The 17,729-nt window shown below is 47.5% G+C and overlaps 1 protein-coding gene across 2 annotated transcripts in view; it reads right to left on the bottom strand.

Moving 5' to 3' along the window:
- Positions 1 to 7,521: 7,521 nt before the first annotated feature.
- The window catches only part of ADCY8 (adenylate cyclase 8), a 226,473-nt gene continuing 216,265 nt past the window's right edge, over positions 7,522 to 17,729 (bottom strand). Inside the window, exons 15-18 of one of the 2 annotated variants that reach the window (XM_005899997.2) lie at positions 15,283 to 15,429; positions 11,740 to 11,832; positions 10,042 to 10,156; positions 7,522 to 8,067 (exon numbers count right to left, since the gene is read on the bottom strand). In XM_005899997.2, coding sequence (XP_005900059.2) covers positions 7,580 to 8,067; positions 10,042 to 10,156; positions 11,740 to 11,832; positions 15,283 to 15,429 — 843 coding nt within the window. In that variant the 3' untranslated portion in view covers positions 7,522 to 7,579. The remainder of the gene's footprint in view (positions 8,068 to 10,041; positions 10,157 to 11,739; positions 11,833 to 15,282; positions 15,430 to 17,729) is intronic. The other variant, XM_070382775.1, reaches the window with a different exon arrangement.

The raw sequence follows: 17,729 nt of genomic DNA, 5'->3' as shown, positions 1-17,729 counted from the left end.
GCAATCCAGTTCTCCTGGCTCCAAAGTCTACACAGTTAATCTTGATGACAGGGCCTCATTGGATCCCAAGCAAGTGGGCTTCAAGTCAGAGAGCTATCATGGGAGGAGAAACCAGTCTATTCTCTGCAGGGTCTTAAGCAAGGTTCACGGTGTGGTTCATGTATGCCTGGGTGATATGTGTGGGCTTGTGATAAGAGCTGGAGCTCAGGAGGAAGAGGGAGAAGGGGAAGGGTGGATGGAGAAACAGCTTGATGTACTTCCAGCCAAACCGGATATAAGGAGTTGCCCTCAGCCTGGCTGGGACCACAGCAAGGCAGAGGAAGAGAAGATGGGCTTCTTTACAGAGGGTTAGACTTGAAGCTCGTGGGACAGCCAGGGTTTTGCCGTGGAACCTGTTAGATATTTGATTTCCCAGTTCAGAAGAGAGATCTGGGCTTACCCTTAGAATCATCTGCAGAGATGGTGGCTGGTGTCATGGGAAGAAGTCTGAAGGATTGTGCTGAGGAGGAAGGCAGCTTAGGAGGGAGGAGTCGGAAAGCTGCAGCAAGACGGGTCTTGCTCAGTCGGGAAGTAGCTACGAAGAGCAGTGGAAGGGAGCATCCTATGAAGGAGGCAGTGGAGGGCTGGATCTACTCCAGGAAGAATCCGCGTCATGATTGCATCTTTGTTTGGATCTTTCCTCTGCCTTCCAACTTGTACGTCTGGCAGGATCAGTGGCAGGATCTGCTTGGCAAAGAACTCAGAAAATGTTAATTCTCATGACCATTATGGTCATGATAATATCAAGATGGGGGTTAGTGTATTCTGAAAAGACTATGTGTGAAATTATTATTTCCAAACTGAAATTGATTGCATTTGAGTCACACTGTTTTATAAAAGTTGAAGACATTTGTATAATATTGCTTATACGGAATCTACAAAAATGGTACAGATGAACTTATTTTCAAAGCAGAAATAGAGACACAGACACAGAGAACAGATGTACGGATACTGAGGGGAGGGGGCGGGGCGGTGGGATGAACTGGGAGACCGGGTTGACGTCCACGCACTACGTGCTGCGCTTGTCGCTCAGTCGTGTCCGAGTCTTCGTGGCCCCATGGACTGTGCCCGCCAGGCTCCTCTGTCCACGGGAATTCTCCAGGCGAGAAGACTGGAGTGGGTTGCCATGCCCTCCTCCAGGCATATATACACTACTCTGTATGAAATAGATAATTAATGGGAACTTACTGTGTAGTACAGGGAACTCTACTCAGTGCTCTGTGTTGACCTAAGTGGGAAGCCAATCCAAAAAAAAGAGGGGATATCTGTGTATGTGTGGCTGATTCACTTTGCTCTACAGCAGAAATTAACACAACTTTGTAAAGCAACTATACTCCATTAAAAATTAATTAAAGAAAAACAGTAAAGACAAATGCACAGAGGCAACTCAGAAGGTTAGGGTGCTCACTCCAAGAGTGGGGATATTACTTTCCCAGGGTGGTAGGGCAGGAGGGTGGCTGACGTACAATTAATAATTCAAGGAGGCACAAGGTGTCATCCTGCAGGGCACCCTGCCCCTTGTAACTCATCAATAAAACATTGGGCTCAGTGCTGTGGAGCCCACAGCTAGTCTGAGAGCAACATTCTCACTTGGAAAGGCTGGTTGGCATGGGAGCCAGAGAGTCAGAGAAGCTCATGGGTCTGGAATAAAAATGTCACAAAAGGAAGTGAATTTCCAACACTCCTTCCTTTACTACATCCAAAAGAACAGCCCTGAAATCAGGTCAGCAGTGGTTATTATGGCCCTGGGAACATTCTACGCATGAGGTGGGGGACTCCTGCATGCTGTCTGGCTGGCCCCCCTCTTCAAGACAGCTGCTTCCATCCCGGGAGTGGTCCAGCCCCTCTGACTCAGGGTTGAATCTCCAAGGAGCCAGTGAGACCTTTTGAAGCCCTTTAGATAAGCCCACGTGCTTTACTTTTTCTTAATTATCATTTTTCACTATTAAAGGAATACCTACTCGTTAAAGAAAAATTTGTAAATATAGATGATGGTGTCAAGACAAGAAAAAATGGCAAACATCCACTATTTCAATAAAATCATGTGTGTTTAATAATAATGTCAAAAATGGTGCAGCAGAGGGCCGAGGCAATGAGTGTCTAGGGACGTTTTCATCTATTATCTTCATGGCAGCCTCACCTGCTGGCCTGGGTGACAATGCTGTAACTCCACTCCAAAACCCAATAAGATCGAGACTGAAGTTTGTTTTATAAGGAATTTGGGGGCTTCACATGAACTGAGTCCTATTTATAGTCTTTAGTTAAGCTGCTTGGTGTGAATACTCATGTATTAATACAACATTATGGTTTTAATTACCGAGCACTGTCTCAGACCCCTCTGGGGATATTTTTTAGTATGTGGTGTTGTTTACCATATTTCTCAAATCTGCAAATTTCAAAATTCCAAATCATAATGGCATCCTTTATGATCCCCCTGTGACAGCTGAAGAACTTTAGGTGCAGAGTTTATGCCACTTGATAGTCACTCAGTCGTGTCTGACTCTTTTGTGACCCCATGGACTGTAGCCCACCAGGCTCCTCTGTCCATGGGATTTCCTAGGCAAGAATACTGGAGTGGGTTGCCATTTCCTTCTCCAGGGAATCTTCCTGACCCAGGGATCAAGGCAGGTCTCCTGCATTGCAGCTGGATTCTTTACTGTCTAAGTCACAGGGAAACCCTATGCCACAGGCCTGACATCAAACAGCTGAGAAGAGGTAGAGAAAGGATTTGAACCCAGGTCTGCACACCTCAAGAAACTATGTACCTCCCAACCCTTCCCACATCAGAACACGCACGAAGAAGGATAATGGTTGTTCCACCCAGGGCAACAGAGGATGAGGGTGCTCGGAACCAGGACAAGTGGTCCAGGCTGTCCTGACGTCAGCCGCTTCAGAGTCCTGCCCTCCTAACCCCTTTACTCAGCCTGCCACCCCCTGGTGGGGAGTCCACCTGGACTTTAACTTTCATTTATAGAGTATGATTGATCCATCACAGGGCTGGGCAGTGGTGCTTCAGTGCAGAACTCTAGAATCTGACTGCCTGGGTTTGAATCCCAGCACCTCCATTTTCTGGTTGTAAGACCTTTTCTGGAGAAGGAAATGGCAACCCACTCCAGTGTTCTTGCCTGGGAAATCACATGGACAGAGGAGCCTGGTGGGCTACAGTCCCTGGGATTGGACCCGACTTAGTGGCTAAATGACAGCGACAACAGAGATCTTTCCAGGGTGAGTTGCTCAAGTTCTCTGTGCCTTAGTCCCTTCATCTGTAGAATGGGGACGACAACATTGTACTTACTTCCAGCCGAGAGTGACAACACTCACGTGGTCCCCAAGGCAGGAGGAAAGCAGTGGAGCTGCTGGGGGCGACCCTGAACTCAGGATGATCCTCTTAACTTTGGGGGATGGGGGGTTGGGAGGTAGCAGGTCCTCAGATCCAGCCCTTGGTAGGTAGGTAGATGCCTTGCCTGTTCTCTAAGAGAGGCTGTACTTGTCTTGCGGGAAAATGTGCGTTACCTACACAGCCTGATCAACAGAAGGTGGGGGTCAGCACCCAGAAGATGTCATCCTCAGGTCAAGAATACAGAGCTGTTGAGAAAGCTTCTCTTAGGCCTGAACACACGTAAGCTAAGCCAGTATCCTGTTCTGTGTTTCTTATTGCATTTCACTGTTTGGGGCACTATACTCTCTGCCAGAGTTGATACTTGACATTTCTTAAGATCAAACCTAAAATGTCACAAGTAGAGTTCAGAAAAGAAAAGGTGAGTCTGGAGTCCCTGGATGGAATACGATGCCAGGATTATTTCTGGGTTATGCCAGGTTTCTGGAAATCACTTGACATTTGAAGTTCTTTGAACGAATGAGCTGAGTGGACTAAAAAGTAGGTAAACAGAAAATATATCTGACTTCAGGAAGACCGTCACTTCACTTATCCAAGGCCCAAGACGAGGTGCGCTTATCGGCTATCCAACCACGGGCCGGTAGCCTGGTTATGTCTCTTGCCCTTTGCCCTTCATATGCAAACTCTTTATGCCCCGTGGGGTCATGAAACAGACTGGCCTCGGGGGCAAGCACTGAGTGATTTGGGGCTGGGCATTTTGGAGCAGAGATGGGACCTTCTCTTTGTGGGGTTCTTGATGATCTGATGGTGATTCTCAGCACTGCCTTACCCCCTTGCTCCTCTGCTTGATGGAACCCAGAATGAAGCCACACCTCCCAGACTCAGGATGGGATCTCCATCGCCTCTATCTCCCCGCCCCGAATCTCAATATCCCTGAGTCAGGGATGGATTCTAGGTGAAGCCTCACAGTGGCAGCCTCACTCTTATGCCCAGATGGGCGGCATCCATTGACCTGTGTTTGGCCCCATGCTTTCTCCTTTAGGGTCTGCCCAGCTATAACACCTGGGACCACATCATGCTTCTAGTCCAGGCACCTTGTCGAGTCCTAGCTCTGAGTTTAGGGACAACCTCTGTTCCTGGGGCAGGATCCAGCTCACCAGGGCTTGTCTGCTCACTGAAGCCTCTGCTGAACTGTCCCCAGGTTCCGGAAGGGCCCTATGTTGTGGATTAGCCCAAAGCCGGATGCCGCACGTCAGGTTTCTCTGCTGGATGCTGTGCTTTCTCAGCCAGACTCTCCACCGAGGCTGGCCTCTTGCTGTGATGTTTGCTGGGTCCCCAACCTACCTGAACTCAGCTCCCCACCTCTATCCTGCGGCTCTAGGCCTTGGTATGCCCTGAGCTTTCCCTTGTTTAAATCTCCCCAGCAGGTTGGACTGAATAAACCTCAAGGCTTTCTCTGGCTTTCTCTGAGTCTGCAAAGAAAATAATAAGCCCTGATGTTGGTCAAGGGCTTTGCTCGCAAAGGCTTTCTCACCAGACACCCTCTGCATGTCCCACTGGGGCCTCCTATACTTCTTTGATATGTGCAAAATTTCTGAGAATGAAAAACTTTCTGAACTTGGCTCCAAGGTCAAAGTCCACCTGAACCTCAACTCCTTCTCTGTACTTTGTGCTTCTCACGAGTTTGAGCAAACTCTGGGAGATAGTGATGGGCCGGGAAGCCTGACGTGCTGCAGTCCATGGGGTCGCAAAGAGTCGGACATGACTTAGCGGGTGAACAACAGCAGAGAGTGTAGTTTCTCTTCTGTCATGGGGGTCTCAGCCGAGGTAACGGGCAGGTGGGTATTTCTTTGAGAGTGTATCTACGGTAGATTCGTTTCCGATGGTAACTTTTTTTTTCAACGAGCTATAGTTAAGAGTAAAGAGTTAGATAATGATTTGAATTTACTGCTTTTCCTTTCATTACTTAAACCTTGTCCTCCCCTCCAGCATGAAAGTTACCAGAAGAGCTTCATGTTTGCACACATGGGCTTAGACAGGTATGGAATCTTTTTTTTTTTTTAAGATTTTTTTTGGAAGTGTACTATTTTTAGATCCTTTGTTGAATTTATTACAATATTGCTTCTGTTTTATATTTTGGTTTTCTGGCCGTGAGGCATATGGGATCCTAGCTTCCTCCCAGACCAGGGATCGAACACCCACCCCCTGTACTGGAAGGCAAAGTCTTAACCACTGGACCACCAGGGAAGTCCCCAGGTATAGATTCTTATGGAAGAGACAGTATTTCTCGTTACATTTCAGCTTTCTCTTAAAAGTGGTGAACACAGGAAGAATCCATCTCCTCACCTCCCTTGCCCTGAGGTGGGGCCAGTGACTGCATTCTGGTTGACAATAGAAAAATATAATAATATGGGTGACTCCCAGGCCTGGTACCCAAGGCCTTTTGAGTGACCTCCCTTTCTTTCCCTCTCTTCCCTATAGCTGGCTGGATAGAGAGGATCAGGCAAAGGACTCCAAGTGGAAGGAGACTAAGGTCCTGAGACCATTACCAGGAAGGCCCCTGCCACACATCGAATAGGACATAAATGAAATCTAAATCTCTCATTTCATTTTAGCTGCCAAGAGTGGGAGTTATTTGTTAATAGCACTTAGCTATTATTGACCAATACGGTTCCGAGCCTAGTTCTACACCTAACTATAAGATCCTGGGCAATTCCTTTACTTTTTCTGAGCTTTCTCATCTGTATGAAGCTTTGCTGGCAGCCTCTGCAGTCAGCAGAGCAGAGCTTAGCATGCCGTCTTCCCAGGAAGCAGTGCACCTGCCTGAACCTGCTCACCCACCTGCTGCCTGCTCATTATGCTTCCATCCGATCCAGCGGTCTTGATCCCACCTCAGGGCATTTGCACTCGCTGTTCCTTCTGCTTGGGTCACTTTTCTCCCAGGTTCTATGGCTTTCCTCCTTCTCATCATTTAGGGCTAATCCTCAGCAGCATATCCTCAGAGATGCCTTCCCTGGTGCCTTCAGTTCAAAGAACATGCTTGACCTCCAATTTTTTTTTTTTTTGGCCACAGCATGTGGGATCTTAGTTCCCTGACCAGGGATCAGACCTGTGTCCCCTGCATTGGAAAAGCAGTGTCTTAACCACTGGACTGCCAGGGAAGTCCATGATCTTCAATTCTTTATCACAATTGTCCTACATAATTTTTTTCTCATTGCCTCTACCCCTCTCTGAAAGCAGTGTTTCATGCTTAGTCATATCTGATTCTTCTCAACCCCAGGGACTGTAGCCCACTAGGCTCCTCTGTCCATGGGTTTCTCCAGGCAAGAATACTGGAGTGGGCTGCCATTTCCTACTCCAGAGGATCTTCCCAACCCAGAGATCAAACTTGGCATCTCTTGCGTTTCCTGCATTGGCAGGTGGGTTCTTTACCACTAGTGCCACCAGGAGGGCTTCCCTGATAGTTCAGTTGGTAAAGAATCTGCCTGCAATGCAGGAGGTCCTGGTTCGATTCCTTTGTTGGGAAGATCCACTGGAGAAGAGATAGGCTGCCCACTCCAGTATTCTTGGGCTTCCCTGGTAGCTCAGCTGGTAAAGAATCTGCCTACAATGCAGGAGACTTGGGTTTGATCCCTGGATTGGGAAGATCCCCTGGGGAAGGGAAAGGCTACCCACTCCAGTATTCTGGCCTGGAGAATTCCATGGACTGTACAGTCCATGGCATCACGAGAGTCCGACATGACTGAGCAGCTTTCACTTTCACCTCACTTTCACTTTTCAGTGCCACCAGGGAAGCCCCTAAATACTCTGAAAGCAGAGTATTATGTATTGGTTTATAGGAATATTATCCATTAAAATTATCATGTACCAGGCACTATGACAGGCGCTGTATAAGCAGCAGCTCTTTATGCGGATCCCACTGTACTGAGTCTCTGTTTACAGGTCTCTCTTTTCACAGTCCATTGTGAGCCTCTGAAGGTCAAGGACAAGGTCTTACTTATATTCACTTTCCAATAAACCATGTACGTAAGAGACGATGAAGAAATGTCTGTGACGGCAGAGAAACTCAGATCGTGTCCTCGATCTAGAGCATCCAGAGACCAACAAAACCATCCTTGTTCTAAAAAAAATTAAACCTTTTTATTAGTATATTTATTTTATATATAAAAGAAATACAAAAAAAGAAACACAAAGAAAATGCGTTTATGGCAACTCGGACTTGTCGGCGCCTTCGGCTGGGGCTCCCGGCTCGGGCCCGCTGGGTGTCAGCAAAGTCCGCCGGTTGTAGTGGCCCTTGATAATGCCCGTGTTGTTGTTCTCGTTCAGCAGCTGCTTCTGCCTCTGCCTGTTGAGAGACTGGACGAGGCCCAGGACGACCGCGGCCAAGGAGTACTGCCCGGGCAGTCTCCTGGGGGGCAGGATGAAGGGGTTGGGCTGGACTCTTCCCAGGAGAAAGTACGTTTTGATTTTCCCTTCCTGTTCGCTGATGCCCTTCACATAGATCTCCCCTCGGTAGTCAAAGGCAAAGCCCTGGTCCTTCAGGATGAGGTAGGTCTCCTCCGGGACCTGGATCCTGCCGCTGACCCCTGTGCTGTCCATCCGACTCGCCAGGTTCACGGTTTTGCCCCAAATGTCGTACTGTGGTTTCTTAGCGCCGATGACACCGGCTACCACTGAGCCGTGGCTGATGCCTGTGAGGGAAGCAAAGGAGCAAGAGATGAGAGAAGAGGGAAGTCTCGGAGGGAGCTGCCTCCGCCCGGGAGCGTGTGTGTGCATGTGTGTGCTCAGCCATGTCCGACCCTGCGACCCCATGGACTGTAGCCCACCAGGCTCCTCTGTCCATGGGATACTCCAGGCAAGAATACTGGAGTGGGTTGCCATGCCCTCCTCAAGGGGATCTTCCTGACCCAGGATCAAACCCACATCTTCTGTGGCTCCTTCATTGGGAGGCAGAGAGTCTACCACTGGGCCACCTATTTTTATCTCATCTTACTACTATGAGGTAACAATATAAAACCCAGTTTATACAGGATAAAGCTGACTCTCAGAGAGTTTTGTTTTTGTTTTCTAATTTTGGGACACACCTCGAGGCATTTGGAATCTTAGTTCCCTGACAGGGGATTGAACCTGTGCCCCCTGCAGTGGAAGTATGGAGTCTTATCCACTGGACCGCCAGAGCAGGGCAGTCTCAGAGGATTAAAAAGACTTGCCCAAGTCATAGAGCTGGTTACAGCAGACCCGAAACACAAACTGAGGTGCCCAATCCCATTGGGAACATAATTTTCCAAATTCCAAACTATGCCTCCAGGGTAAAGTACAGGTTGGCCTTAATCTCAGCAACATCTGAAATTACAGAGCCTTTGCTCAGGGTTATAGTTCTTTTTATTTCTGGTTCGATCATGTATTCAGTGATTTCAGAAAGGACATGTAGGGCCCTTGAAAGATGTGGAAACAAGCCCTGAACATCCCATCCATCGATCAAAACATAAAATATCACTGCTTTATTCCAGTGAACAAAGGGAGTCCTTGGATCTGACAAGTCAGGCATGGCTATTACTCGACCTTTTATACTTGAAAGCTACTAAAGCAGAACCAAGAAAGTAAAATGGCACACCAGCCAGAGGGTATCTCAGACACGAGGACTACAAGAACATTTGTTTTTAGATTGCACACTGGCCCCCAGAAGGTCACTGATCTCAGTAAGGAAATCCTGGAGCGGCTGCTGGAGGACCATTTGGCTGTGCGATTTGAGGCTAGCTGATCCCCTTCTCTGGGCCTGAGTTTACCCATCTATACAGTGTGAATGGGACTAAGCAGGGGCTTTCAGATTGGGCTTCCCAGGTGGCTCAGATAGTAAATCTGCCTGCAATGCAGGAGACCCAGGTTCGATCCCTGGGTTGGGAAGATCATCTGGAGAAGGGCATGGCAACCCACTCCAGTATTCTTGCCTGGAGAATCCCATGGACAGAGGAGCCTGGTGGGCTACAGTCCATGGGGCGCAAAGAGTCGGACACGACTGAGAGACTAACATGTTCACTTTTAGGCTGTGCTTTAGGAGCACCTGCCCACTCCCTGCTGCCCCCCAGGCTTAGTAGAGATGCTGAAAAAATTAACAAGTTATACAAATTGTAAATGACTATTATCACATCACTGTGAGTATTGTGTTGTTGTTTTGCACAAGGGTGTCCCAAAGCCCAAAAGATGCTGGGCTGTGTGGCTGAGTGAAGAACTCTAATGCTATCTGCCTGTCCCTGGCTCAGTTCAGCATCTGACATCCTCAGGAACAGAATCCTGGCTTTTGGCTCAAGGCAAATACCCAGAAGAACCACAGGGCAACACGTTGACCCCTAGCATCAGGTGAGACAGAGGGAAATGATTGACAGTCAGCTTTCTCTCTACCCAAGGCCTTGCATGGGTGGGATTCCAGATAAGCTGGAGGAAGGAGGAGCTGTGGTCTATCAAATTCTTGGTATTTCTGCACACAGGCCAGAATCCTTCCCCTGCTTCCAGCATCTTGAGCAAGAAGAAGCCCAGATGGGCCTGTCCTTGGCCAGGTCACACTGGTTCTGCTGTATTCTTGCGGGAAAAATTGCCTCTGGCTTGGTGCCCAGGGCATAGGAGGGCTCAATGGAGTGAGGCCAGCCAGCCTTCCAGCTGCTACTCACCAATCCGGAGCTCGAAATTGTTGAAGGAATGCTTGTTGATCTCCTGGATGCTTTCAGTCAGGGCGAGGGAGAAGTCGGCCAGGGCGCACAAATGCCCCCACTTATCCTCGCATTGCTGCAGCAAACGCGAGAGAAGACGTCACTGAAGGGGCAAACAGGATCATTTCTGCTGCAGGGGTCTGGTCTGTGTCCTAACCTAACTCCACCCACACCCCCCTTCAAGGGAAGTACAGGTTGTGAGCTGCGCAGCCATCAGTGTCCAGAATCACAGGGTGCCAGGAGATTTGCTCCAGAGAGTGTCGTATGTGTGACTCTCAGATTCCATTCCCTACCCTTACCCTTGTCTGTTCAGGCTGATGCTGCTCACAGGTGTGTGTGTGTGTGTGTGTGTGTGTACCCGCCTATGTTCATATGTATGATATTTCCAATCTAGGAGCCGTGTTTCTCTCCTTTAAGCACTCACATAGACATTTGCTTTCTGAGCCTCAGTTTCCTCTTCTATAGAGTGGGGATAAACAAGTTGGCCTGCTCACCTCCTGGGGACCGAATGACAGTGTATATGTGAAAGAAATTCTGTGTCTCTCTACAGCAGAGGTTTGCAATCAGTAAAGAGCCAGATAGAAAGTATTTTAGGTTTTGTGGGCCATGTGGTCTTTGTCATGACTACCCAACACTGCCATTTTGGCCAGAAAGGAGCCACAGACAAAATAGAAATGAATGCGTGTGGCTGTGTTCCAATAAAACTTTATCTATGAACACAGGTGGTGGGCTGGATTTGGCCTGGAGGATGTCTCTGGGGATCCCTGCAGTAGACTGAGGCACACACGTACCCAGTGACCATCAAGGGTTTCTTCTCAGGTAGTCTTGCAACACTTCTAGGTTTTTAGTTGGAAAGTGAGCAAATAAGGATGATAAGGGATGAGGATTCCTGTCCCTGGTAGTTCACGTCCATATCCAGAAAGCATTTACTGAGGACCTACCAGGGGCAGGGCTTTGTGCGGGGAGCATGACTCTATCCCAGGTAAATTCATCCACTGACCTTGGGGGGTAGATGTTGGTTTTCCCACTTGACACTAGTGCCTGGCACACAATCACCTCTCAAAAGAGTGAAACTATTAATACTGGAGCCTGGGAGCCACGACTACTGAGCCCACGTGCCCTCGAGCCCGAGCTCCACAAGAAGAAAAGCCACCGTAATGAGAAGCCCCCACCCACACAAGGAGAGAAAGCCCGCGTGCTGCAGCGAAGACCCAGTGCAGCCAAAAAACAAATTCCTAAAAAATGTTTTAAAGTCTGACTTGCAATTTTTAAACACTGGAGCTATTATTATCATTACTTTTGGAGGAGAAAACAAAAATTAGAGCAAGAAAACAGGCTAGGATCAGGGGTTTAGCAACACCTGCAACTGAGTCATAATCGGTATTTCTTGGTCCTGATTTTGCACATCAAGTGAACAGTGAGTCTCAGAGTGAAGCCTAAAGGCTTCTCAACCATAAAGAAGCATTGTTTCACCCGGTGGATCCTGCTTACATGGGGAACAAATACATCACACACCTGGAAGGTCCACTTATCAGAGTTTCTCCCTACCAGTCACCAAGTCTCCTGGCGCTGACAGCCCACCACTCTCCCACCTTCAGTGACATGACCACAGTGAGGTCCCTGCCGGAGGGTGTGGTCGAGTCCAGAGCATTCCTTTACCTGCTTTTCAGGTGACAGGCCTGACACGGCCATGTAGGTACTACCAATGGTCTTAATCTTTTCAATGTCTTGAAACCGGTCTTCACCGAGCAGCTGAAACAGACCCAGACAACAGTGTCAGTCCTGGTCCCCGTGCTTCCAGCAGCCTGGGGCTCCTGGAAACAGACCCCTGGCGCACCGTGGGGACCACCTCGGGCTGGGTTAGCATCCTTGGGGTAACCACTTTCCTCTCTCGGAGTCAAACATCCAGGCCATCAACATATGTTTATTGATCACATGCTAAGTGTTAGGTGCCCAGACGGGTGTGACCAGATACTCTAAGGACTAGATCAGTTCCAATGAGTCTCTGAAAGAAACAAATCTATCTTATTAGATTTAAGAATAAAGGGCAAATATTCCAAAATTGATCAACACCTCCTTTTGGCTTTACTGTCAGCATGTATTTAAAATCTTAGCACTTCCTGTCGGCACCTGGTCTAAGGCACCATTAGTCTGTACCTGGTTTGTTACTGCTGTTTAGTTGCCAAGTCATATGCGACCCCAGGGACTGTAGCCCATCAGGCTCCTCTGTCCATGGGATTCTCCAGGCAAGGATACTGGAGTGGGTTGCCATGCCCTCCTCCAGGGGATCTTCCTGACCCAGGGATCAAACCCGTGTCTCCTGCACTGCAGGTGGATTCTTTACCACTGAGCCACCAGGGAAACCCTTATACTTGGTTACTGTATTGCAGTAACTTCACTTCTTGAGCTAAAGTTAAGTCACTATTCTGAGATCCTGCAAACTGTGCCCAGGGCAGAAAGTAGCTGGAGCGGTGTCTGTTCTCAGCCCCGTTTAATGTCTGACGTTTATCCTCAGATGCCACTGAGCAGGCTTGGTCTCTTAGCAGCCTTTTGACTATTAATATTTTAGCTCGGAGATTTTGGCATGTTTTTGGTTGCCCACCTCCCTCCCTCTGCCTCCTTACAATTGCATTTCCCCAGATTCCTGCAGGAGCGGGAGCTTCCTTCCTCTCTTCTCTTAGGAACTACTTGCATGCATGCCTGCTAAGTTGCTTCAGTCGTGTCCAACTCTTTGTGACCCAATGTACTGTAACCCGCCAGGTTCCTCTCTCCCTGGGATTCTCCAGGCAAGAATACTGGAGTGGGTTGCCATACCCTCCTCCAGGGGATCTTCCTGATCCAGGGATTGAACCCGTGTCTCTTATGTCTCCTGCATTGGTAGGCGGGTTCTTTACCACTAGAGCCACCTGAGAAACCCTCGGAACCATTTGGCTTAAGGCCAATTTCTGGTCCAGGCGTCCCCTCTTCAGAAGTTGATTAGGAGGCTTCGCTGCTTCATTTTCATTTCATATCCACTATGCAGCTAAGAGTATCGGGAGCCACAATGGGGTTCCTTATCAGTGCCTTTATCAGTTCTCTGTGAGGAGCACCGAGCTGTGAGGAACTCTTCGCCTTTGATGAGGCAGAGGCTGGGGATGAGAAGTCCTGCCATTGGGTTATCACAAACCCAGTCCTGGAGCGTGTGCTCCAGGTAACATTCCGCATTCCTCTGAGCCAGGTTCCTGTGGCAATTACATCAGCAAGAAGAGCAACCCAGTTACTGAAGGGTTATCTGGCTGGAGCTCAATCAAGGCAGAATCTAGAGGGTCTCTTTGGACCCAAGAAAGAAGGCAATCTGACTTGCACTGTTGGTAATAATGGTAAAATATTATCTTTAGTTTTAGGATCCTCAAGGTTCACATTTCTCTCTAGGAGATGAGGCTGGTCTCTCCAATGTGTATCTTCACTGCTTTCTATATCCTTTAGATAACAATATATTATCTTCTTCATCCAAGCAGAGTCTATATGCAATCTGACAAATCTCCAAACTTTCCAATTACTGTTATAAACACCATGTACTTTGTCCACCTATCTACTGCACTTCATTTTTGTTGCCTTGCAGAAGTTCATTATATATTTGTCACATTAATAATTTCTTGTTATAGCATATAGGCTATAACACAAATAAATAAGTTATTCCGTGAAAAAAAAATTCCAGATGATCCAAGGACCCATGCAAGGAAGGCTGATGGTGCCTGATGGTTGGCAAGCCAGGGAGTCTTATTTTTCCTTCCTGTTGACTACATTCTCTTCTTTCTTCCTTCTCCTCTGTGGCTTCTCTTCTTCCTCACCTTTCCCCCTCTTCTTTTTCTTCCACTCTCTCATCTCAGCTTCTCCTCTTTCTTCTCTTTCACCTTCTCTTCAAATCTCCTTCTTCCTCCTGCTGCTCCTGAGCTAAAACCCCTTAGAAGGACCAATTCCTTCTCTTAGTCTTTCCAGCTTTCCTCCTCAATCCTCCATCTCTACCAACAGAGATGCTGTCTTCCACCTCTGTTTATTGGGAAGACCGGCAAAGAGGAGCCACCAAGGGATTTTAGACTTCAAAGGAACGTGATGAAATACTCTTGCTTTTGGTGGTTGCTGATAGTCAGATGCATCTGTGTGAATGATAAGGTGACTGTAGTCATTCAGATGAGAAACAATATGGCCTAAAGCAGGACAAGGGCCACTTTGCTGGTGAGATGGTGCAGGGCGTATCCAAGCTATTAAGAAGCAGGACTGCACAGGACATTCTAGATGGATGGTGGGGATTAAGGGAGAGAGCTTTGTTTAGGGGTATGGGGTAGATGCTGTTGATACCAGCTCAGCTCTCTTATGGGCTCATTCTCCTGAGTACTCTCAGGGCTGGCTGCTAACAGTGCACTATTACACCAATTTTGGGGAATAGCCCTGAGAGCCCTCTTCTTGGCAATGCCTGGAAGATCACACACCCCCACTGGGGTGGCCCATGGCCAATGGCTGACCTAGACAGGTGGACAAAACCCTTGCCTCAAGGTGGACCTTAATTTAAAGCCCTGAGCTCCCTGGGGGATCAGGCTGAGGAGGCTGGACTTCAGCTAAACCCACAATTTTGCTTGGCTTCTTCCCTGACATCTTTTCAATTACTCAGAAAATTCCCATCTCGGGTTTAGGCATGTGGATGGACATGGATGTCCTATATCAAGCTGGGGGGTGGCAAGGAGGAAAAGACCCCCTCCTGCAAAGCCCATTAATGTAAATAAAGTGCAGCATGAGTGTTTCCTCCATTCCTGGAAACTGGAAGAAGAAAGTACCATCTGGGGTGTGTTTATATTTTGTGGAGGTCTGTGATCAAATGCTAATTGATGGTTTTATCTTTGGCAGTTTGAGCAGATGGGGAAACGGCCCCGTCTCTGTGATGTCAGGGCCTTGTAGTGCTGGCCTCCAGTCAAGTCCTGGTTTTGCCATTTGCTGGTCGCGTGACACTGGATTAAATTCCTAGCCTCACTGAAGCTCACATTCCTGGTCCTCCAGGAGAAACAACCGCCTTTATCTCATGTGATAATGAAATTAGCTGACACATGTCTGTGCCTATAACGCAGTCTGGAATCCTGTAAGTGCAGACATTGGTTACGAGGAACAGCACAATGCTACGACAGCAAGGATGCTTATTTGCGACTGTAAGTTTCTGAGGCTCCCATTTACCTCATCGAAGTCAGCAATGATCTCATTCAGTAGGCGGAGGCACTCCACTCCTTGGTTGTTCATTTCGGTCTGAGAGTAAAAGTCTGCAAACCCCGGGATGGAGGCAAACATCACCCCGACGGCGTCATAGGATTGAGAATACAGCTCCTGGACAGAGAGACACACAGAAGGAAGCAGAAACAGTCCTCAGAGGTGAAGTTCTGTGGTGATGCTCCCTATGTATGCGCACCTGCAGCCATGCACAGGTGTCCAGAGAGGACAGAGAGCGGGACCCTGACACCATCTCACCTCAGCATTGTCACCAAGAGGGCTGGGACCATTGAAAACTCATGGTCAATTTTGCTGACTTGAGCTTAACTGAAGCCTAAAAATTGACATAAAATGAGTATGATGATATAATATGCCATGTAAATGGGCATGAATGACAAATGCTTACTAAAAAACTGATTTTAATGATTAAACATTCACAATCTTCTTTTTTTTTTTTTTTTTTGCTTTTTGTGTTGAATTTGTTTCCAAAACATTTTAATGTTATTCTAAGACCAATTGATAATTTTAAATGGCAAAGCTATGGCTGATTCATGTTGACGTATGGCAAAGAGCTAGCACAATATTGTAATTACCTTCCAATTAAAATAAATTTTAAAAAATAAATAATTTTTGCATGCTATGGTAAAAATACATTGTACTAATAGCCTGTATGAGGATTAAAAAAAAAAAACTATGATGAGAAAAAGAAAATTTGTAAATCCATGGTCTCCAGCCTCAGCTGGGCCCAGATTTCTGCCTGCACCTCACTTTGCCCTTGGTCAGCTTCCTTTACTGCTATTCTCAGTGGCCCTTCTCAGCTCTAATCGCTCTCCTTACCTTTACTCTCCACTTGATTCTTCTCAGTAGATGGTCTTATCTGATATGCTATTGAAAACACTGAGGCTCTCACTTTCCTTACTCATACAATCATCTCTTTCATTGTATTTTCATCTCTTCGGCTTCAGCTCCAGACAATGCATCTTCCCTCCTCCTGCTGAATATCACTGCTTCTTCCTCATCTCTGGATCCCCCTCTCACTTCTTCAACTTCGTCCTCCTATAGTGATCCCTTCTTTTTTCTTCTTTCTTTCTCCTCTCCCCCTCCAGTTTCTCTAAGTGCCTCCGATAAGAAAAACTGCAAGGTGCTCTGGATGCTGAAGACACTTGTAACTAACCATCTCCACCCTAACTTCTCAAACTAGCTGCCTCTAGTGCCTATGTCCATTCGCATGAAATGAATCTAGGGAAGGTCAGATTGCCAGCCAAAATGAGGACATCACTATACCAATCTCTGTCCAAGGCTTCCTGGGCATCCCTGGGAACTGGTGTGATGATCACACCCAAGTTCATAGGTCTCTCGACTTCTCTGTGCTAGTTATATCACATCTATTTTCCTTGTGTCTGGCCCCTTCAAGGATTTTTTTTCAGGGGGGTGGGGGGAGCTTATCTACTATCTTCAATGTTGGTGATTGTTGTTACGGTTCTGTCCTTGACCCCCTACAGGGTTCACAGTTTCCATACTCACCTGGGCCATCTTGTTCACTCTCAACCTTTCACCAACATTCGCGTGTGAGTCTCTAGAATCCCATATCCAAGTCAGTTCTCCTTGGGCTTCAGGCTTCTCTGTTTCATGCTGGGTCGCCTTCACACTCCTCAAATTATAAGTGCTGCACCTGACTGCATGTCCTCCCTACCTACACCTGCTCCTGTTTCTTCATCCTCTGACTTGGTTGGTGGCACCAGCATGGACAAGTCGTCAAAGTTAGAGACCCTCAGAGTCATCCTTGACCTTTTCTTCCCATCATATTCAGATCCAATAAATTGCCAAGTCCAGGTGGGTTTCTTTTTGCCTCCAACATATTTTTTCTAATCCTCTCACTATTCCTTTCTATAGAAAGGAAAACAGGTCCTTCCTGTTTTCCTCCTTGACTATTTTTTAACACTTTTTTTTAAAGATTTTTTTTTAATACGGTCCGAGCTATAAGGTGTTGTTTGTTTGTTTTGCCTGCACTGTGCGGCATGTGGGACCTTAGTTCCCTGACCAGGGATTGAACCCACAACTTCTGCAATGGAAGGCAAAGTCTTAACCATTGGACCACTGTGGAAGTCCCTTCCTTGACTGTTAATTAAAATGAGAACCTCCTCCTGGGTCCAGAACTGGTCTTATCTCATTCAAAGGCATCTTCCATATGGCAACCAGAGTGATATTTCAAAGATACAATACTGACCATGCCCTTCCCATTCTTAAAACCCTCCAACTGCCCTCAGGACAAAGTTGAAACACAGGAGCATGACCTATATTCACATATTCCTGCCCTCGCCTCCGCCTATCTCTTCCGCTTCATGGGCTGCAGTTCCCTGTGTTGGACCTTGTGTTCCAGAAACAGCGAAGCATCTGTACTCCTGTATGCCCACGAC

This window comes from Bos mutus, chromosome 14 (genome assembly GCF_027580195.1).
Source record: "Bos mutus isolate GX-2022 chromosome 14, NWIPB_WYAK_1.1, whole genome shotgun sequence".
NCBI lineage: Eukaryota > Metazoa > Chordata > Mammalia > Artiodactyla > Bovidae > Bos > Bos mutus.
Note: the sequence above shows the minus strand (reverse complement) of the source record. Positions and strands in the feature narration are given on the sequence as shown.